The sequence below is a fragment of the Poecilia formosa genome, unplaced genomic scaffold (genome assembly GCF_000485575.1).
Source record: "Poecilia formosa unplaced genomic scaffold, Poecilia_formosa-5.1.2 Scaffold170, whole genome shotgun sequence".
Classification (NCBI taxonomy): domain Eukaryota; kingdom Metazoa; phylum Chordata; class Actinopteri; order Cyprinodontiformes; family Poeciliidae; genus Poecilia; species Poecilia formosa.
This window is the reverse complement of record NW_006800109.1, coordinates 1,318,998-1,340,099: the sequence shown is the minus strand read 5'-3', so window position 1 is coordinate 1,340,099 and position 21,102 is coordinate 1,318,998. Positions and strand designations below refer to the sequence as shown.

At 37.7% G+C, this 21,102-nt stretch overlaps 3 protein-coding genes across 3 annotated transcripts in view; 2 read left to right on the top strand and 1 right to left on the bottom strand.

The window, feature by feature from the left end:
- The first annotated feature begins 852 nt into the window (after positions 1-852).
- LOC103146906 (5-hydroxytryptamine receptor 3A-like) lies at positions 853-5,673 on the top strand. The gene is made up of 8 exons (XM_007565011.2): positions 853-1,340; positions 1,552-1,596; positions 1,733-1,842; positions 3,222-3,394; positions 3,473-3,633; positions 3,707-3,917; positions 4,163-4,306; positions 5,315-5,673. The coding sequence occupies exons 1-8, from the start codon at positions 1,263-1,265 to the stop codon at positions 5,563-5,565; spliced, it is 1,173 nt and encodes a 390-aa protein (XP_007565073.1). The 5' UTR covers positions 853-1,262; the 3' UTR covers positions 5,566-5,673.
- A 1,017-nt stretch (positions 5,674-6,690) lies between these two features.
- LOC103146919 (5-hydroxytryptamine receptor 3A-like) lies at positions 6,691-10,208 on the bottom strand. The gene is made up of 9 exons (XM_016677968.1): positions 10,092-10,208; positions 9,846-10,009; positions 8,980-9,024; positions 8,778-8,887; positions 8,530-8,702; positions 7,858-8,009; positions 7,574-7,784; positions 7,345-7,494; positions 6,691-7,035 (listed from the first exon to the last, which is right to left on the bottom strand). Exons 1-9 carry the CDS (start codon positions 10,126-10,128, stop codon positions 6,785-6,787), a joined length of 1,293 nt encoding a protein of 430 aa, XP_016533454.1. The 5' UTR covers positions 10,129-10,208; the 3' UTR covers positions 6,691-6,784.
- A 1,343-nt stretch (positions 10,209-11,551) lies between these two features.
- tmem104 (transmembrane protein 104) overlaps positions 11,552-21,102 on the top strand; it is a 43,342-nt gene continuing 33,791 nt past the window's right edge. The window contains exons 1-6 of the mRNA XM_007565010.2: positions 11,552-11,799; positions 15,011-15,077; positions 16,367-16,488; positions 16,939-17,020; positions 19,344-19,434; positions 20,438-20,515. Of these exons, the coding sequence (XP_007565072.1) occupies positions 15,033-15,077; positions 16,367-16,488; positions 16,939-17,020; positions 19,344-19,434; positions 20,438-20,515 (418 nt within the window). The 5' untranslated portion in view covers positions 11,552-11,799; positions 15,011-15,032. The remainder of the gene's footprint in view (positions 11,800-15,010; positions 15,078-16,366; positions 16,489-16,938; positions 17,021-19,343; positions 19,435-20,437; positions 20,516-21,102) is intronic.

The window sequence follows — 21,102 nt, the reverse complement described above, 5'->3', positions numbered from 1 at the left end:
CACGGTGGGTGAGGAAGAGGAATTGTCTTAGTTTATGAAACTGTTCAAGCATTTTTAATAATTTCAGGAGTTTTGGGGGAGAAACAGCGATAGATCTGAACATGTTAAATAGAAGTCAACAGCACCCTCTGACATTAAATTATCTGATACCAGAAATATTATCTGTGCTGGTCAAATTCAAATTACACATTTATGATGTCCTTCCTGTATGAATGTTTTTTTCAAAAAGACTTTGTATTGCCTTGTTGCTGAAAATGTGCTATATAAATAAAATCCTTTACCTTTTAAACCAAGTCAACAGATTTTCCCAAATTCTGTTTTCATTTCAACTTGTTGCAGTTTCTAACCAAGCAGTAAAGTAAGGTACTTCTTATAAAGTAACTTGTAAGTACTGTAACACAACCCTTGGATTCTGGTAGAGTAATATTTGTTTAGAAAATAAAGTAACTTTGCTAATTTCAAAAGACTGACCTGTAAGTTCTGAGAAAGTACTCCATAATGTATAATAAAATCTAAAAGGTAACTTGTAAATTTCTCAACATTCTTGAAAAGTTACTGTTGAATTTTCAAGATGGTACAAACTGTTTTATGTTTTGCAACCAAAAATTTAAGTTAAGATACCAAATATCCTCAGGAATATTTTGCAAATTTACAAGTTCTAGTTTTCATTTGCTTTACATCAGTTTACATCCGTTTAAAGCGTTACGTGAACAATAATGTAATATTTATCTATTTAATTAAAGCGCTCTACAGTCACAGGCAACTTAAGCTTCATTATATGAATAAAAACCTCCCACATGGTGTCGAACTCAAATGTTGACTTTTTCCTGCAGCTGCTGGAGAACAATTGAAATGCTTGGAGGGTTTATTATGTTGTTTTCCTGTACATGAGATGAACAAACAGAAGATGCACTTAAAAGGCTCCATCAAAGCCTCATTTGCACTTTTTTTGTTGCTGCGTTTATGTAAGCAGCTTCCCGGTTTATAAAGCTTCACTCAGTCTGAATTGAACTGAAGGGAACTGAAGAGCATGGCAGCTCTACGGATATTTGCTTTTATGATACTTGCTGGTAAGTCTGTTACTTAAAGATGTTTATATTGCAAGTAGGAATCAAGAGACTGAATATGTTTTGAGTTTGTGTTCAGGTCTGGATTTTGTTGTCTTGTTTGCAGCAGGTTTTTGCAGCACTCTGTCTTCAGATTGCACATATTATGGTCTACTGGAACACCTCAACCTGACTGCATCAAACACGGGTCTAGAAATGATCCGACCTGTGAAAAACTGGACCACCACCACCCAAGTGAACCTGGAGATGGTGCTGTACGGCATTTTAGGGGTTGTAAGTTTCCTCTCCATTTGTTTCATTCAAATGTTTCATTTTGCCAAGTTTCCAAATAGTTTTTACATTTATTTTTAATTTATTGTATTTATTTGATTTGAACAGTACACATTAATCAACATTAGTGTCAGTGTAAATATGCAGGAATTAGCACAATAGCTAAATTACATCACAGGTTTCTTTGACATGTATAATGTATTGATATCTGCAGGATGAGAAGTCCCAAACTGTCACGACTCACATTTGGGTCACAAAGGTAAGATTTTTCTCTAGTCAGTTAAACATTTCATTCAATCTGATGAAATGACGTTTGTATGAAAATATATTCATCTTTACTAAACTGTAAGTGCTAGAAACACTCTGTACAGCTCAGCTTTTGTTTTTTTCTTAAGCATTGGACAAATGAATTTCTAAGGTGGAATCAATCCGACTTCTGCGGGATAGACGAGGTTTCTGTTCCCAAGGCAAAACTCTGGATTCCGGAAATAGCCATTCAACAAGAGTGAGTATGCGTGTGTGTGTGTGTGTGTGTGTGTGTGTGTGTGCTTGTATATAACGCATATTGAGGACCATTTTCATTGACAGAAAGAGGTCATTTGTGGAAAGTTTTAATTTTCCTGGTTGACACTTTTTTAGGAACAAAAATGGCAACTTTTGATCAAACAATCCAAACTAATTGAGCGACCTGATCCCCTCCACACCTGTGGGGGTGCAGCACCTAGAACCACTGAAGGAAGCAACACAAAAACCTCTGAAGAAGACATTGAGCACAACTTCCTTCTTCAATGTAAATAAAAATGGAGTTGTGTCAGATTTCAGGGGTTGCAGGATTTGTCTTTTTTCCTCCCGCTATCGCTAGACTAGCGCTTTTGTATTGCCTTGTTACTGAAAATGTGCTATGTAAATAAAATTTTGGTTGTATTGACCCAGAATACCCTATGTGTTAGCCTACTTCCTGCTTCTGGAGCGGTTTCTGGTCCGCCTGACATTCACATATGGATTCAATCCACACCAGAGTTCACTTAAACAGAACCCAGATCAAGGTTTGTTGGCACACCAGACTTTGTTTCTTTGGTGTGCATCAGAGTTTAATTGGAGATTCGCACCTCACCAAAACAAACTAGACTTTCTAAGCAAATGAACTGAAGTTTGATTAAAGTGGATTTCACGTATCTGGTGTGAATTTAGTTCTGGGTAAATACAACCAAAACAAATGTGCTAGCTTTGCGCTAGCAGGGAAAATGGCTCATTGTCTTTTACCAAGGCCAAAGGAGAAATCCTCCAACCTCCAATCCTCAAATTTTTGTTTACATTTGTGAAGATGAAGTTGTGCTCAGTGTCTTCTTCAGAAGTTTTTGTGTCGTTTCCTTCAGTGATTCTTGGTGCAGCGCCCCCACAGGCAAGGAGGGGAACAGGTTGCTCAACCCTCAGTTACTTAACTGACTGATTTTAAAAGTAACTAAGTTAGATTACAAGTTACTTTATTAGGTACATTCAACAGCTGCAGCCTCAACATAAAACTGACAACCAGGGCAGCATTTCCTCTCTACATCCTGTCCCACTAACTTCAACTCTCACCCACTTACTGGTTTTGCACCAAAGTCCAGCTGTTGTTTATATGTGCATTTTAGTTGCAGGTATAAAACTTTATGCAACATTAAAACTGTGTGCAATGCATCTGGTTGGTTTGAATGGCTTTTTAAAAACTGCTTTTTGTGTTTCCTATTGTGATAATATTATTTAACTGACAATCTAAAACATGTAAGTGTGACAAAGGCAAAAATAGAAGAACTGTGAAAGGGGAAATGCCTTTTCACAGCATTGTATGCTACATTAGATGTTATCTGAGTCTAAAGTTGCTTCCTCTCCTGTTGCCTTCAGTGCGTCTGATGACAGCAGCATCCATGAAGATCCTTGGGTCATCGTGCATCCCGACGGTTCTATGTTCACCTTCCTCCGTCAGAGGCTGACCTTCACCTGCCGCTTCAACCTCTACAAGTTCCCCTTTGATTCGCAACGTTGCAACATCACATTCATATCCATGGACAGTAGTGGTAAAACACAGACTGTCAGATTAACATCCAGGATGGAGTCAGGAGGATGAATTAAAGGTTCTTCTGTCCTGTGCACAGTGAGCAGCTTGGTGCTCGGATCAGCCATAAACGACTCGGTTCTGATGGTCACATCCACGCAGTTCATGATCACTCAGGGAGAATGGGGTCTGAAAGACATCGAATTAGTCAGTGGTAACATAACCAACGGGTGGAGATATCACAGCACACTGTCTTACACCGTAAGAACACATCCACGGAAAGTTTGTTCATTTTCTGTAAGTCCATCTGACCCCAATCTGCCGTTTCTTTCAGGTGACATTGGACAGGAAACCGTTTCTTTATGTCATAAACTTCATCATCCCGCTGGTGTATTTGCTGTTCCTGGATTTGGCTTCTTTTTCCATCTCTGTGGATTCGGGTGAAAAGTTTGGCTTTAAAGTGACTGTGCTCCTGTCCATCTCCGTCTTACTGCTGATTCTGAAGGACATTTTACCCTCCACAGAAGTAGACCTGCCAGTGATTGGTGAGTAGAAGCCGCACTGCAAAAACACAAAATTTTACAAAGTATTTTTGCTCGAGTTTCTAGTGTAAATATCTTAGCACACTTGAAATTAGACAGAACTAACTTACACGTAAGCTATAAGAGCTTGTAATTCCTTAATTTTGACAGTAGATCATGCAGATGGAAATTGTTGAGCTCGTTTTAATTTATCGTGTGATTAACTGGCTTATTGCCTGCACAGCTGTATTAAATGCCTGTTTTTCCAGCCAACCTCTGCGTCGCAGTGTTCACCTTGGTGTGGCTCAGTGTGCTTGAATCCATGCTGGTGAGCTTCCTACTTAACCTGGATCCATGTTGTGATAAAGAAAGTAAGAAAATTTACATGAAAAAGGACAGCAAAGTTCACAAAGGTATGTTCTTAGTGAATGTTTCTTAAAAAATAATTTTATAAATTTGTTTACAAATATTTTATTCACACAAATAAGACCATTGTTGAAGTTATGAGACAGGTGGGGTGTCTTCACAACTGATAGTCTGGTAGACTCGGTTTGATTTGGGACCAAACGTCATCATCTGCTCCACGTCCAGCTGCTGTGGTTCTGAGTCAAACCAACCTGTTCCCCTCCTGGCCTGTGGGGGCGCTGCACCAAGATCCACTGAGGGAAACGACACGAAAACCTCTGAAGACTCTGAGTGCAACTTCCTTCTTTACCAGATGGAAACCAGAAATGGAGTGGGATCAGATTTTAGAGGTTGTAGTATTTCTATATTGTCTTTGGTTAAAGTCCTTGAGCCATTTCTCCCGCTAACGCAAAGCTACCATGTTTGTTACCCAGAATGCTCTGCTCTGTAGTCCACTTCCTGCTTTTGGAGCGGTCTCTGGTCCGCTTGCTGTTCATAAATGCATTCAAACCGAACCAGAGTTCACTTCAACCGAACTGAGATTGGGGTTTGTACTAGGACCAGAGTTTGACTATAGCTCAAGGCATTCTGGGTAAATTCAACCAAAGCAAACGCTCTAGTTTACCGTAGCCTCTAAAGTCTGACTCCACTCCATTTTTGTTTCCATCTGGTGAAGAAGGAAGTTGCTCTCAGTGTCTTCAGAGGTTTTTGTGTCGTTTCCTTTAGTGGTTCTTGGTGCAGCGCCCCCACAGGCCAGGAGGGGAACAGGTTGCTCAAAGGGTTTGGATGCAGTGTGAAAATTAACCACAGCAGCTGGAAATTTAGTTCCCCAATTGAACAGAGTCTAAAAGACTATCAGGTGTGAAGAGTTTGTATCAGAGATCTGTATCTCTATTTAAAATGACTTAAATAAACGTTAAAAACAGTCCTAGTTGTAGGCTAAGAATGCAAACCTGTACTATTTAGAGTTAAATTATTACATGAATGTTGATTAATTATATTTTAATGATTTAAAGAGGCTGAAGAAGAGAATGGACAAGTTAAACCAGAGCAGAGTTGCTTCCCTCTGGGTAAACTCGGGGCTGTCGAGCTGCTGAGGCTGATACTGGAGGAAGTGAAGGCCGCTCGACAGGAAGCTGGCAGTCAGAAGAAGCACAGATGCTACCGAAGGGTGGCCACAATCATTGATAATCTGTTCTTTGTTGGATATATTTTGACTTTTGTAGCCTTTGTGATGTATATTTGTATTGGATGGATTAATCTTTAAATTTTTATCTGAATTTTCTTGACAGTTTTTTCTGCATGCAATGATATCTGCCAGTGGATATTGATAAGTCTGTTTTTTCCTTAAAAATATGCATGAATTTAAACATCAGATGACATTTTTCCTCATACTTTTACAAGTTTTTATCTTTGTTTGACTCACAATAAAATGTTACACATATGGAATGCAAACCTTGTAATTTACTTGAACGCCAATGCAGACATATGTTCACATGATGCAAAACTAATTAACATGCTAACTATAAAACCAAAGTAATAAAAAATATTAATTTAATTAAATGTTCAATTATGCATTTATTATTTCACTTTAATTGTGTGTAACAATTTACACCAAATTTATATGTTACCAATAATTCAGTAAACACTAAAAGTCAGAGATGCAAAATACGTGGAGAAACGATGTTCTGAACAGTGATACATCAAAAATGTTTGTTTTACTCTGAATTAGATCCAACTCTTAGTTGGTAAAATGGGAGTAGAATAATTTGTATATTTCCTATCATAAATCTGAGTCTGTGGCTCCATTCTTGGGCCTCATCTATTCAAAATCTACTTGTTTCACCTTACAGAGGTTACAGAGTAGCTCCATATGCTGATGACGATTTTATTTACCTGCCAATTTGATCCATCAGTCACTGAGTGTTTGTGACTTTTATAAATTAGTGAATGTCTCAGAAATTTCTCAAATTTGATTCCAAAAAGAGAAATTGTTGCATGAGGATTCAATTTGACTTTTTTTTTGATGGATATTTATGTTATCAAGAGAGGTCATTAAAACTAAATCTTTTGTTGAAGGATTTTAAAATTATTTCTGATGGTCTATAAAGCAATGAAAGGTCTGGGCATTTGATTTATGAATTTAATTGTTATTCATTGTGTTACTAAGCTTCATTATCATCAGTACAGCACATTATGTGAATGGTGTAATACAGTAAGACTTGCATTGCATTAATTGTGTATTTATTGACCATAAACTGGAGCCCTGCAAGGTGATTCAGGTTTATTTACAAGAACAACACACATGCGAAAGGCGGAAATACTTTATTGTCTTAACTGATAGAAATTTACTCTCAAACACAAATTTTACATTGGAGAAATGAAACACAGAAGCTCCTACAGTGCAGCGCTGACTGACCTTCCTGGACGTTTGACTGACACAGCGCACTTTCTGAAAGCACTGGGAGAAGTTTCAGAAATTGGTTTTAAATGTGAAATTTCCAAAGACTAAATAAAAAAACCTGTGAAAGCACAACAGTGGTAAAATACAGGACGAAGAATACAGAGTCAAAGATTTTAACCCATCTAAGCCTGTTGGACTTTTCCATGTTTTTCTGTGTTTCTGGGGGTTTTTGACCGGGTTTCGTTCTATCCATGATGAATTTCGGCAGCCGTGGATCACCAGGTAAATCCAGCGGAGAGTTATTCTCCTCTGGTTTATCTGTTCCTGCAGATTCTGTGAGAAAATATGCACAGAAACGGACCGGTTAGAAATGAAATAATGGAAATGTTTGACTGTTTTAAGAGCAGAAGCACCTGAGTGAAGATGCCCAACACCTTCTTCACATCTAACAACATGGTTTGATGTGGGACGGTGGGGGCCTGGTTGACCTTTCATGACCTCTGGAAACATTTGTTAATATCTTTAAGATGATAGCAGCACAAACAAAACACTTGCTGCACAATTGTTTGACACCAGTTGTGTTAGATTTGAAGAAGGTTTTGGGTGGTAACTCCACTCAGGTAGCAGAAACAGGAATCGTACCGTTTCTGTAACCAGCTTCTTTCACTTTGACGACCTCAGCATTTTGGCGTTCCTCACCAACACAGCAGGCGACATCCTTAAACTGGCTCATCAGCATCATCTCCAACACGCTGATCCACACCAGGGTGAAAACTGAAACACAGTAGATAGCTGGAAGAAAAATATGGATAAATGTTGGTTTCTGTTTGGTGACGAATGCAGGAATTACAACCAATCTGTGGCTTCCTACCCATCAGCGGCAGAGAGTCCTCAGTGGACGGTAAAATGTCTTTAAGAATCTGCAGAAGGACGAAGACGGACAGCAGGATCGTCACCTTGAAGCCAAGCTTCTCGCCGCTGCTCTCACTGATGAAGAACGAGGCCAAATCCAGAACCAGCAAAAACAACAAGGGCAAAATCAAGTTGATGACGTAAAGAAAAGGTTTCCTCTCCAGGGAGATCTGAAGAAAACAGAGTTTTATTTTAAAAACAGCACAACTCCTGCTGGGATTTGATCAGAAATAATCATCTTACCTGGTAGACAAGTGCACTTCTATGACCGACAGACATGAAACTGATGCTTTCTATCTTCACCAGCTTCCATTCCCCCTCAGTCAGCATGTTGAGACACAGCAGCTTCGTCAGGGTGGAGTCGTCGGTGGATTTTACCAGCTTCAACAGACTCTCTGTCAAATCATAAAAGAAACAGAAAAAGATTAATTAATTAATTAATTGGTTTATATATCGTCTGTCTTTCCAAATTTCCATCTAAATTGTTTTCTATATTTCTCTCACCTTCTGAATTAATTTCTTTCCAAATGTATTTTTTGTTCTTTCGCTATTTGTTTTTTTCTTTCCTTTGTCCTTTCTTTCTAAATTTCTCTCTACATTTCTCTCTTTATGGGAGATTCAAATATTTCTCAAACATGTTTGAAAGATTCAAAGCAAAACTCCAGTTATGTTTTTGATGAGGGATAAACATGATATAAAGCTAAAAAAAGTAAATAAATTTTACATAATTCCTTCCATTTCTATCTTTAGAAATAAAACTCTAAAAGGCTTAAGCTTTATCAATTTTTTCAGCAGAATATTCTCTTCATAAATGTCTTTGTGGATGGTTTTTGTGCATCTGCACCACGTTTATAAACCCATGTTGATGTGGGGTTGAAATCAGGACATAAATCTTTATTTACTTATTTAATTTACCGTCATAATTCAGGGATGAAAACGTGATGTTGCAGGTTTGGGTGTCAAACGGGAATCTGAAGAGGTTGAACTTGCAGATGTAGGTCAGCTGAAGCCGTTTGACCACATCGACCTTCCCGTCCGGAAACACCCTGACCAGAGGATCGTCTTGAGAATTTATATTATCAGAGGCACTAAAAGAAGAAAATAAAATCAAACCAGATCATTGAGCCACAGATGTTTTAATGATTTATGTTTTGGCAACTTACTCCTCCTGTATGATTATATCTGGAACCCAGATCATTGAAACAGGAATGGTCAGCATGTTTATCCCACAAAACTCAGAGGAATTCCAGGTCAGATGTTCATTTATCCAACACTGGAAAATAAAAGAATAAGAATAAGGAAAAAACCTGAACAGTTTAATCAAAATATGACAACAAAACTCAATATAATCATTTATTTTCTTACCATTTTGACATAAATGTGAATTGTCGCAGTTTGAAGCTTCTCATCCTGAAGACAATATGAAGAATGTTCAACACAAAGACTGATTTTAAGAGCTGCTGCATTATTTTCACAGCTTTTTCATGGTGGTTTTCTTTTTGGTATGATGACAGCAAAAGCCATAAAAATCAGGGTTTTCCAAACTTTTTGTCACACGGTCCAAAATTATTGAGTAAAAAGTATTCCAAAAGAAAAAAATAAAACAAAATAAAGCAGAAAAGGAATCTGGTTTTTAATTTGTTTTAGCTTTTCAACTTTTGTGTATGCCTTCAACTTCCTCTGGTTTTTAATTTGTTTTATATAAAAAGGATACTACACTGCAAAAACACAAAATCTTAAGATTTTTGATCTAGTTTCTAGTGCAAATGTCTTAGCAAACTTGAAATAAGACTAACCTGACTTACAAGTAACTTTTTAGCAAGATATAGAGGCTTGTTTAAGTGAATAATTACTTAATATTGATGATAAAGTATACTGGTTTGATTGGCAGGTTGTTTAACTTATAACAACACATTTCTCCCTTGTTGCAACAAGGGAGAAATGTGAATGTGAAATAAATGAACTTACATGTAAGTTCATTTATTTTTGTGGCCCCGAATCCTTTCAGCTTAACAACTTTGACTATCATGGCAAAAACACTGTTGCAATATCGTTATTGTACTGCATGGTAGATTCATATTTAACACCAGTTTTCAAATTAAATTAACCTCAGTAAACAGACATTTTAAAAAAGTAAATGTATTTTATTCCCATCCTGATAAACCACCAAGCTAAAAATAAGAAAAAATGTTTAAATAATAGCATAAGACAGACAGATGATGAAGACTTACCACGTCTAAAATGCCGCCCAGAATCATTTCCAGCTGAACCTCTGTGGTTGTGTTCCAGTTTTTCACAGGACGTTCAATCTGAAGAGCGCTATTTGTCCCATCCAGGTTGAGGTGATTCAACAGAGAAGAGTAGGAGCAATCTGAAGCCTGGCTGCAGGAAACACCTGAAACAAACCAGAAATATTTTCCAAGTTAGCAAGCTTTAAAACATGATTAAATATAAAAGTTTACGCTGTAGAAGCTCACCGGCTAAAACAAGAAGAGTCAGAGTCAGAGCTGCCATGACCGTTTGCTTTCGCCTCAGTCTGAGGGATTCTTTACAAACTATCAAGCTATTTATCAGCACACCTCAATAAAAAGTGCAAATATAAAATCAATACATGGATTTATTGGTGGAACATAATCTCCTTTTGTTGTGTGTTCTGGATGTTTGATCAGCCAAATATTTTCTTTGTTCAGCTGCAGCTGGTCAGCAGGAGCAAAACACCTGCAGCTTTTTAATTTAAACAATCCTTACATATAGTTTAGATAGAGGTCTGACTGAAAACTAATATGTGCAGGTTTCACTGAAATCATTACAATCCAATAACCCTGGGACAAAACCTTTCAAAACTGTATTGACAGTTCAAGCTTTAAAAATCAGGCGCTGCTAATCAAATTAGAAAGAAAGATTATTTAGAAATAAAAAATATTAGGACAGCGGTCAATTCCCTCCAAAATCAGATCATGTTATTGCTAGAAGAAATTATAAAAAAGCAGCCAGCATGTAGCATGTTGAAGTTTAGGACACAACCATCAGATGAAGACTGAAGAAAGACGGTGATGGTTTCCTTCCTCTGAGAATAGAAGCAGAACTTTACTATACAGAGTTGCATCTGAATGAACCTCAATATGTGCAGAAAACCAAACGCATAATTTCAGCTCAGAGCCCAGTTCAAGCCAAATAATTATCATTATTAAACATCAGTTTGGGGCTGCAGAAAATCACTACAAAGGCCACAAATGGCCCACGCTCTTCACTTTGGACACCACTGACTTAAATGATTTCAGAAACTCGAATAGGACGGATTATTCTTACTGTGTTTTAATTTGTGAAATCCCAGTATCCTAATGGTTTGCATGCATGGAAAGTTGTTAAAACTACAAATGTTTTGAAATAAACATCTAATAACAAATGTCGATTTAGCAGTTTTTTCCGTTTTTACAATAGTTGAATATCAACAGAATGATACTAAAAATGCCTCTAATCTAAATTTGTTTCATGTTTTCTTTATTTTAAAACATAAACTAGAAATTTATGGTGATTCTTTAAAATTTCTGTAAAGTAGAAACTTATCAAAATGTATAATTTTTTTTTATTTTTTATTTTTTTAAAGAAAATAAGTAGTGCATTAAAAGTAATAATAATTTAAAACATTCAGGGGTGTCAAACTCCAGTCCTCTGCTGTCCTGCAGTGTTTAGATGTGCCACAGGTACAAAACACTGGAATGAAACGGCTTCATTACCTCCTCCTTGTGTAGATCAGCTCTCCAGAGCCTTGCTAATGACCTAATTATTCTGTTCAGGTGGTGCAGCAGAGGCACATCTAAAAGTTGCAGGGAAACGGCCCTCCAGGACTGGAGTTTGACACCTGTGATTGTTGCAAGCTGGTGACTAGTGAGTACGTTGAGTAGCTTTTATTTTGGAAATGCTCGCCGGAAGTTGCTGTCATGCGGAAGTGGGTCAGCTGATTGCTGTGATAGGTGCTCAGCTGGGCTCAGTCTCACAGCCTTATCAGTCCGTCAGGATGTGCTTTTATCTGTGCTTCTTTTCGGCGTTTCCCCCCTCAGTTTGAAAGCGGAGCGGCTCATGTTGGCTGCCGCTCTTTGGGCCCGTTTATTGGGTTAGCTGGCAAGAAGTTACCGCTCGGAGCATCCTGCTAGCATAGCAGCTAAATCAGCTAGAAGACTGGAGGTGAGTGTGTTTACTTTCTGTCTCTGTTGACACCAGTGAAGACACCTGCAGAATAACCTTAAACAAATCATGTTGTATTGGAACATGATTTAATTAATGAAATTTAAATTATAAGAGCTGTGAGGGTTATACCATTTCGTTATTCGCTTTGATACTAGCAGCATCAAAATCTGATAGTTAAAACAGGCTTTTCCAGAGGAATGTCCGTAGAAATTACTGTAAACGCATAAAATAAAATAATTTATATTTCTATAAATTTTATATAGTAGTTTAATTGTGAAACAGAAGTAAAACATCCAAATAAATGAGTTTGTTCCTCTTTCAAGACAACTAAATGAACCTTAAGAGTTTCACGCTGGGCCACAGCTGATCTTTATTTTTATCTGCGTGTTTTGCAAACATTGTACTATGTATAAAACTCATTGGGGCATATCAGGTGAGTTGTATCTATTTTGGGATTTTTTGTGAATGTAAACAATTAGACATTGTTACAGTCGTATAAAAAAGTTTAGGCATCCTTTTTTTAATCTTAACTTCTAAATATTTGGGTGTTTGCAACAGCTATCTCAGTTTGCTATCTCTAATAACTGATGGACGCAGTAATATTTCAGTATTAAAATGAGGTTTATTGGTCTAACAGAAAATGTGCAAGGTTCCTTTAAATTTAAATTTGACAGGTGAAAACTTTGGGTACCCTTATTTTATTGATTTAAATACCCTTAAGTACTTTTCACTGACTTACTGAAACACAAAATTGGTTTGGTAACTTCATTAAGATTTGAACTTCATAGCCAGGTGTAGCCAATCATGACAAAAGGCATCTCCTCTGAAGAGTGGCATCATGGGTAACTCAAAATGGCTCCGAAATGATCTGCAAACAAAGATTGTTCAACATAGTTGTTTAGGGGAAGGATAGAAAAAGTTGTCTGAGATTTCAGCTGTGAGTTTCCACTGTGAGGAGCACAGTAAGGAAATGGAAGACCACTGGGACAGTTCTGGTTAAGCCCAGAAGTGACAGGCCAAGAACAATATCAGAGGCAGAGAAGAAGAATGGTGAGAACAGTCCAGGACAACCCACAGACCACCTCCAAAGACCTGCAGCATCATCTTGCTGCAGATGGTTTCACTGTTCAACAATTCAGCGCACTTTGCACAAGGAGAAGCTGTATGTGAGAGCGATGCGACAGAAGCCTTTTCTGCAAGCATGCCACAGCCGCTTGAGGTCTGCAAAAGCACATTTGGACGAGCCAGCTTCATTTTGGAATAAGGTGCAGAGAACTGATGAAACAAAGATTGGGTTGTTTGGTCATAAAAAAGGCCTTATGCATGGCGGCAAAACGCAGCATTCCAAGAAAAACCCTTGCTACCCACTGTAACATTTGGTGGAGGTTCCATGATGCTTTGGGCTGCGTGGCCAGTACCGGCACTGGGAATCTTGTTAAAGTGGAGGGTCGCATGGATTCCACTCAGTATCAGCAGATTCTTGAGAATAATCAAGAATCAGTTACACAGTTGAAGTTATGCTGGGGATGGATATTTCGGCAAGACAATGATCCAAAACGCCGCTCCACATCTACTCAGACATTCATGCAGAGGAACAATTACAATGTTCTGGATGGCCATCCCAGTCCAGACCTGAAGATCATTGAGCATCTGTGGGATGATTTGAAGGGGCTGTCCATGCTCGGCGACCATCACACTTAACTGAACTGGAATTAAGAGGAATGGTCAGAAATGCCTTCATTGGGTCCAGGAACTCATTAAAAGCTACAGGAAGCAGCTAGACGCTGTTTGCAAAAGGAGGATCTACTAAATATTAATGTCACTTTTCTGTTGAGGTGCCCATACTTTTGCACCCGTCACATTTTGTTTTAATGTGTACTGCACATTATTTTTCAGTCCAATAAACCTTCAATGCTGAAATATTACTGTGTCCATAAGTTATTGGTTGTATCAAACTGAAATAGCTGCTGCAAACATCCAAATATTTAGAGATAAAAGTAATTAAGATTAATAGGGGTGCCCAAACTTTTTCATATTAACATATATATATTTGGCAACAAAATGGAGACATTTCCCTGGAGATGTATTAAATCTATGCATGCTCAATGATGTATAGGTCTACTTATTAATGAACTGTAATTTGGATTGGTAAAATGCATTTTCTGACCACATCCTTGGAAATCCGGCCATGTTGGCCACATAAACAGAAAAGTACAGCAAAGTAAAGGGGAAAAAAACTGAAAATTACATTTTATTTGACATTCAAGTGTAATAAAGTTATAGCAGCTGGACAGTTTTAGCTGATCCGTTTATGGGTTATATTTTTATACTAATTACAACCAAGTTGAAACTGTTTCTGCAGCAGGACAATGATGGCATCCAAACTGGTTTGAAAACAGAATATTAAGCTGAAACTTGTTAAATTTCGTCACCGTGCTTAAAGCTGAGTCAGTGCAGGAAACCGACTAGTTTAAATTAACTCTGCATACTTTACTGAAGGGACCGGACAAACATTCAGGTACCACAATCTGACTACAGGGAGGGTTTGTATAATTAGAGGAAATCAACAATAAATTCAGATCTGACCATCATCTAATCACAAATCTCTCTACTTTAATAGATTCCAGTTTGATCACCTGCTGGCAGAGCAGAAAATGTTTAATGATTTAAGTAATCAATTATTTTGTCAGTTAATCAAAGTTTGCCACGTTCTGCAGATTTTTTTTTTTATTTCACCACTTTAGATGTTTTTTTTTCCAAAATATTAGAAATGAAATGGGCAAACGGCTCAGTTCCTTTTTTAAATAAGAAAACAAACATCTTGTTGCTTAAAATACAAAATTGTTGCAATTTAGTCTATGCTTATTTGTAGTGAATGTTGCATCGTCAGGTAAACAAAATGCTGCCTACTAATGTGTGGTTTTGATGATTGGACAGCAAAATGTGCTTTATAGTTTAACTTGATTTGAACCAGGTGAAGGTAAAACTTTCACTTGAGGAGTTTTGAATAAAACGTTTACAGACAAGAGAATTTTCATCTTAAATGGAAAATATGTATATTTTTTGCACAGTTTTGACCTAATAGCTGCTCTGATTACTTTAACAAAATATTATTCTGAGTCTGTATGCTTAATTTAACAGTTGATTACTAAATTAGTTGACTATTTCAATATTGATTTGTTTTAATGCAACATTTTCACCTCTGCAGGTGAGGATTGCAGTCATCTAACATGGCAGGTGGAATCACAGAAACCGGAGAGCCCTACTCTCCATTTGTGAGTATCGCTAAGATTTATACAAAGAAATGTCTGTCTGAAATGTAAAGATTAATCTTAGCAGATTTATTCACCTACTTGTAAATGCTCTGTTGAAACACATGCTAATCTTTTTCTTCTGGAGACGGCTCCTCATTAAAAAGCTGTTAATAACTTACCAAAATGCACATGACAAGCACATCCTCTTTTTTTTATCGGCATGCACCATGCTTCTGTGGTCTGCACTCATGTTTGACAGCTCACTCTGTTGTTCTCTGGTTTTGCTTACATCAGCGTGACTTCAGAGGCTCGGATGGTTTCTCTAGGAAGCGAAACCTTTGAATTATTAAGCAACCTGTTATAGGATCGTCCAGTTTTCTTCAGAAGAGATGTCTTCAGTCATAATGAGTCTTAATGAAGCAAAATGCACTCAATAAGTTCATATTTTATTGTGGCAGCTTCATCTTTCATTGAAAGATTCACCCTTTAATTTTAGAGTTTTGGTTATTTTTTGTAACGGAACCATCATCACAAATAGTTAGAAGTATATTTAAAGTTTTTTAATACCAGTTGTGGTTTCTGATTTTAATCTTTTTTGCTTTTAAAAAATACAAATTGCAGAAAATATCTTTAAAAACTGGCTTTTCTCAATAATTCCTTCTGTGAGTTGACCTAATGTCAGTTGAAATAAATGCGAAAACCTTGTTAGACTGCATGGCATCGTTAACTCTGAAACGGGTTCAACAGAACCTGCAGGGTTTCAGAGCACTGCAAAAACACAAAGCTTTACCAAATACCTGGTTTAGTTTTTAGTCCAAATATTAGTACACATGAGAGGACACAAAACTAAAAGTAACTTTTCAGAAAGATCTATGAACTTGTTTAGAGTCAGTAATTGCTTAATATTGATTGTTCCACTGGCAGATTCTTTCACTTTTAACAAGTAATTTTTCCCACATTTCGAGTAAAATTTGTGAATCTAAAACTTTCTCAACATTAAGGATTTGAGCGCTTTCTTTCTGAAAAGTTGCATGTAAGTTTTCTCTTATTTCAAGTGTACTAAGATATTTGGACTAGAAACTAGACAAAAATACTTTAAGATTTTTTTTTTTTTTTGCAATATGTTTAAATATCCAACCTTGTAACATGAGACAATTAACTAGAAGAGGTACTAATTTTGTTAGATATTTTCACCCCAGAATAAATGTCTTCAAATTAAATGTTTTAATTTTAAAGCGTTTTGTCGATGAATTAAAGCTGCAGTTCAGTCTCTGTGGATTAATGGCTGTCTTGCCTTGTTTGGCCTGCAGGTGGGGCTGGTGTACATGTTCAACCTGATTGTGGGAACAGGAGCCCTGACCATGCCCAAAGCCTTCGCCGCAGCCGGTTGGGTGGTCAGCTTGTCGCTCATCGTCTTTTTAGCATTCATGAGGTGAGTCTGCTGGGAGTTAAACTCTCATTTCCACCTCTACTGCTCTGACATGTTTTTTTTTTTCCTCTTTTCTCCAAACATTATTGCTTTTCTGCTCCCTGCAGAGCAGATTATTCTGGCTTTAATGATGCAGCAGATGCAGAGTCATTCATGCTTTTCTCTAGTGAACCAAGAAGGCGTCTTCAGAATAAACAGGCTTGAAAATAAACGTGATTCAGTCAGAAAAATGACAAACATTGATTTAGATCAAAGAAATGGCAGTTTTATGATGTTTATGCAGAGATGTATGAGAAACAATTGGTCATTTTAATACTATTTTTAATTTAAGGTTTAGATCATTTTGGGGAACTTTGTAATCTCTGAAATTTTGTGCAAAAGTCTTGAGTCATTCCCTGAATCGGTTTGAAATGCAGTTTTTTAAAAATCTGTTTCTTTCCTTCTATCCTTCAGCTATATGACAACCACTTTTGTGATTGAGGCGATGGCGGCGGCCAATGCTCAGCTGCGTTGGAAGAGAAGAGAGCAGGAAGAGGTATGATAAACTCGGCGATGTGATGAATCAGAAAAGAAGCGTATTCAAAATGCAGTTGATGATTCTCAGTCTGGATTTTGATCTGAATCTGGACCAAATTGCAATCTGTGGCTTTTTAGGGTTATGTTTGGAGATTTGGTTTGATTGTGGATCAGGAATGGATAATTTGTAAATTTTCAGCTGTTGTGGTTCAAATAAATCAAACCCTTTGAAAACCTGTTCCCCTCCTGGCCTGTGGGGGCGCTGCACCAAGGACCACTGAAGAAAACAACACGGAAACCTCTGAAGAACTGAGCGCAACTTTCTTCACAAAATGCAAACAAGTTTTGTGGTTGGAGGATTTCTTCTGCTAGCATTAGCCTAGCGCGTTTTGGTTGTATTTACCCAGAATGCTCTGGGTTGTAGTTTACTTCCTGCTTTTGAAGTAAAAGCTCTTACTAAGCTTGATATCAGCTATCAAGCTCAGTAAGACGAGCTTGATAACTGATATTTTTTGAGGGGAGATTTTGTTTGTGGAGACTTTATAATCAATTTTATTTTTTTAAAATGTGTCTATTGATCTTTGATCAAGCAAACTTGCATTTTAATGCCATTATCAATTAGATGAAAATTGGCTCAAAACAACAATTTTAGTTTATTGCAGTTATATCTGGAACAGTTTATGGACCAGTAACTGGCATTGACATGTACATCTGAGCTCTTCAACCGAACGCATGCTGAGGTTTACAGGCGACCAGAGTTCGATTATCCAGATCTCCCCACTGAACTGGACTTTCTGTACAAACCAAAGAGTTTAATTAAAGCAAACTGAACTGGTGTGACTTCACCAGTCGAGATGATTTAAGCTGCTCCAGTTCAAGAAAACAAACATCTTGTCTTTGCAACTTTTACAACAGTTTTGTCTCCTTTAAAACATTTCTAACTGTCCATTTAAATCATGCGAACAACTCCTAAAGGCCTCTAAACAATGTTCCAGCCTAATAAAAGGTAAAAGCAATTCCTCGACTGTAAAAGAATAAAGTGCCCGGTGAAGATAATGGCCTTCACTCGAGCAGAGAGAAATAAAGGGCGTTGAGCAGCAAACATTCCCAGTTTTACGCCTCCGTTTTCCATTATGTGGGAGGAAAATGCTGTGGCGCGGTGCGGCGATGAATCAAAGGCCGAGCGTCGAGGCTCGCTGCGACCCCGGCTTTTCGTCTGCAGGGTCGTAACTCCTGAGCTGAAACTTGAAGGGAGTTGGGCGAGATGACCTCAGGGAAACGGAGCAGCAGCTTGGAGTGGACAGAGACTCAGGAAAAATGACAACTCGGCTGTTTCCCTTATTAGAGAGCAGCTTTATAGAGAAAAATAATATCCGTCGTTGAGCTCATATGTTCATTTATTCAATAATTTAGCAGCAAAACTGATTTTTCAATTGAAAATTTTGCTCTTTCCAATTAGACTCTGCAATTTCTTGATTAAAATATGTAAAAGTCCCATAATATCGTAATAAAAGTTTAATATTTTACCAGATACAACCATGTGATTAAGACTGCTTAGGAGTTGGTTAAAAACAATGATATGATATAAAATCATCTGTTTTACCAAATGTAAGGGGGAAATGATGCAAACATTTCCTTTTTCAGGTTTCTTGGAACAAATGGGGAAAATGAATGCTTTTGTTTGAAAACTTAAAGATTTAATTTTTCTGTATTAACTGAAAATCTTCCTTATTCTGTTAGGTTTCCCCTTAATTATAGACCATGTGATTAACTTGATTAAAATATTTTAATAAAGTTCCACCATTAATTTCAATATCAGAACTTTTGATTCTTTTTCAGATCTGGAACAAACTTCCAGAAAACTGGAAAACGGCTGAAACAGTTCCTTTAAATCCAGACTCAAAACCCCCACCTGTTTAGCTTTGCTTTTCAACCATAATAAATAAAACACTGACCAATAAATTCAATGCGTATTGATGATTTTAATGATCACTGGTTTCTCAGTCGGTGACTGGTGTTGGACTTTTCCCTCCTGAAAACTGGAGTTTGACTTTTCTGTGCGTGTGTTGCTCTGCCTGCCGTTTCCTGTTATCTGCTGTCGATCTTCATCTGCTCTGCTTTAATTCGGCTCATGATGCTCACAAATTTTCATTGACGGCTAATTGGCGTTAATCTGCAGAGACGCTGTGGTTTGGAGAGCGCCTCCGCAGCACTTCGCAGCTGCTGCCTGTAATTTCCAGATGTTTGCGCCAGTGTGTGAAATAAACGGCGAGTTAATAGCTTGTAATCTGACTGTTGTTGTGAAATTAGGAAAGCAGAATAAAACTTTTTATTCTCCACAGACGGACGACAGCGACTCCACGTCCGACTATTCGGATGACGATTCAGGTCGAGGTCGGTCGGAACCGGAAACGAAGCCCATCCTGTCTGTCCGTGAGTATCGTTTTCATGCAGGGATGTCCAAAGTGTGGCCCAGGGGCCATTTGCGGCCCGCTGGATGGTTCAAGAATGGAGTGAATTCACAATTATTTAGAACCTTTTGCCGTAATGGCAAAAAGTTGGGCACCACTGTTTTATTGGGAGATAAATAATTTAACACATTGATTAAAAAAAACTCAATTATTGATAAACAAACTTCCAGTTATGTTTAATTTCACTTGTATAAATAATATTTAAGCTACGATCCATCATTTTTTCAAACCAGGAGTTTAGATCTACATTTTTCTTCTCGCTGTATGAATTTAAGATGAGACGAAACGTCTCCTGTTTCAGGTCAGTTAGTCACCAAAATTATTTCTATTTGCTAGGATCCACAGCGACAGGAAGAGGATGTGAGAAATGATTACTCCGACGTCTTTAACTGTCACATTGTGGATGCATTATAAAGGGGAACACATTTTGTTCTTCCGTTTGAGTTTCTAGTGTTTCTAAAAACAGCAGTGCTTAAAAAAACAACTCAGGCTTTTTTGGCAAGAAGTCGGAAGTTTTTTAGTGTTTGGTAAATGAGCCGTTTCAACTGTCCCGACTGAGGCCCATTCCAGGTGCACTAGGGCGTTGCCTAGCAACCTAACTGGAACGTGACCCGTTACCTAGCAACCCAAGCTGAGCTCCAGCATGTTGGTGCAGCTGGTTTTACTGCCATATGTGCTGAACTACAACCCAGTGTGGTGTTCTGACTTTATTCTCATAACTGTGTTCTCTAAATATTATGATTTTATTCTTGTACCTTTTTTCTCATATTTTAACTGTATTCTTGAAATTTTGTGACTCTTTGTAATTTTATTTACTTTTTGTTAGTAACCATTTTTGTAAGACTGGTAAAAATGCAACGTTTTGGAAAAATGCATCATGTTACAGAAAAACAACATTGCAACATCCTGAAGAACTGAATAGTAGAGAAAGCTGCTGATCTGTTTCTGTCCATCTGTTTCCACAGAGAGGTCGGGTCACGATCACTTCGACATCGTGGAGCGGGTCGAGATGGGTCAAATGGCCTCCATGTTCTTCAACAAAGGTAATCTTCTTCTCTCTCTCTCCTTGATATTCAATCAGCCGGAGACGCCATCATTAGCCACGTCTATTATTTATGGACGAGTCGGAAGACTGCGTGGGATCGTTCATCAAAGATTTTTTTTTTTCCTTGCACCTTTTATGAGCGGCGCTCATTTATAAAGGAAGGCTGCTGGCGGTTTAATTGGCTGTAATTACATATGAATAAATTGCCTTTGGTTCTAATTACCTTTGAGCCCATCAGCGCTGAGCGTGTGTGTGTGGGCGGCGTTGGGGGGCATGGCTGTTTGTTTTTTACCTCTGTGTGGCCGACTTTCTATCATTCCCATCTCAATTTGATACAGTAGGGCAGGGGTGTCCAAAGTGCGGCCCGGGGGCCATTTGTGGCCCTCGTAAATGTGTTTATATAACAAAGCTTTAGCAAAAGGTAAAACCAACTTTATCCAAAGACTTTTACTGAAAAGCCAACTTTGCTGCAACCAAATCATTCTTTCAAATTTATTCTTTCTAAAACTTCCCAAAATATTTTTGAAACAAAAAATAACCCAATAAATCCTGTTATTCCTGAAAATCGATTTATTCAATCAAGTC

Bases quoted from the DNA above. Each gene is read 5' to 3' on its own strand.
- LOC103146906 (XM_007565011.2), top strand. From the start codon at position 1,263: ATGATCCGACCTGTGAAAAACTGGACCACCACCACCCAAGTGAACCTG. The intron at 3,634-3,706 runs GTAAGAACACAT...CGTTTCTTTCAG, and splicing joins ACAGCACACTGTCTTACACC to GTGACATTGGACAGGAAACC. The intron at 3,918-4,162 runs GTGAGTAGAAGC...CTGTTTTTCCAG, and splicing joins AGTAGACCTGCCAGTGATTG to CCAACCTCTGCGTCGCAGTG.
- LOC103146919 (XM_016677968.1), bottom strand. From the start codon at position 10,128: ATGGCAGCTCTGACTCTGACTCTTCTTGTTTTAGCCG. The intron at 10,010-10,091 runs GTGAGCTTCTAC...GGTTTGTTTCAG, and splicing joins GACTCTTCTTGTTTTAGCCG to GTGTTTCCTGCAGCCAGGCT. The intron at 7,495-7,573 runs GTAGGAAGCCAC...TTTTTCTTCCAG, and splicing joins GGACTCTCTGCCGCTGATGG to CTATCTACTGTGTTTCAGTT.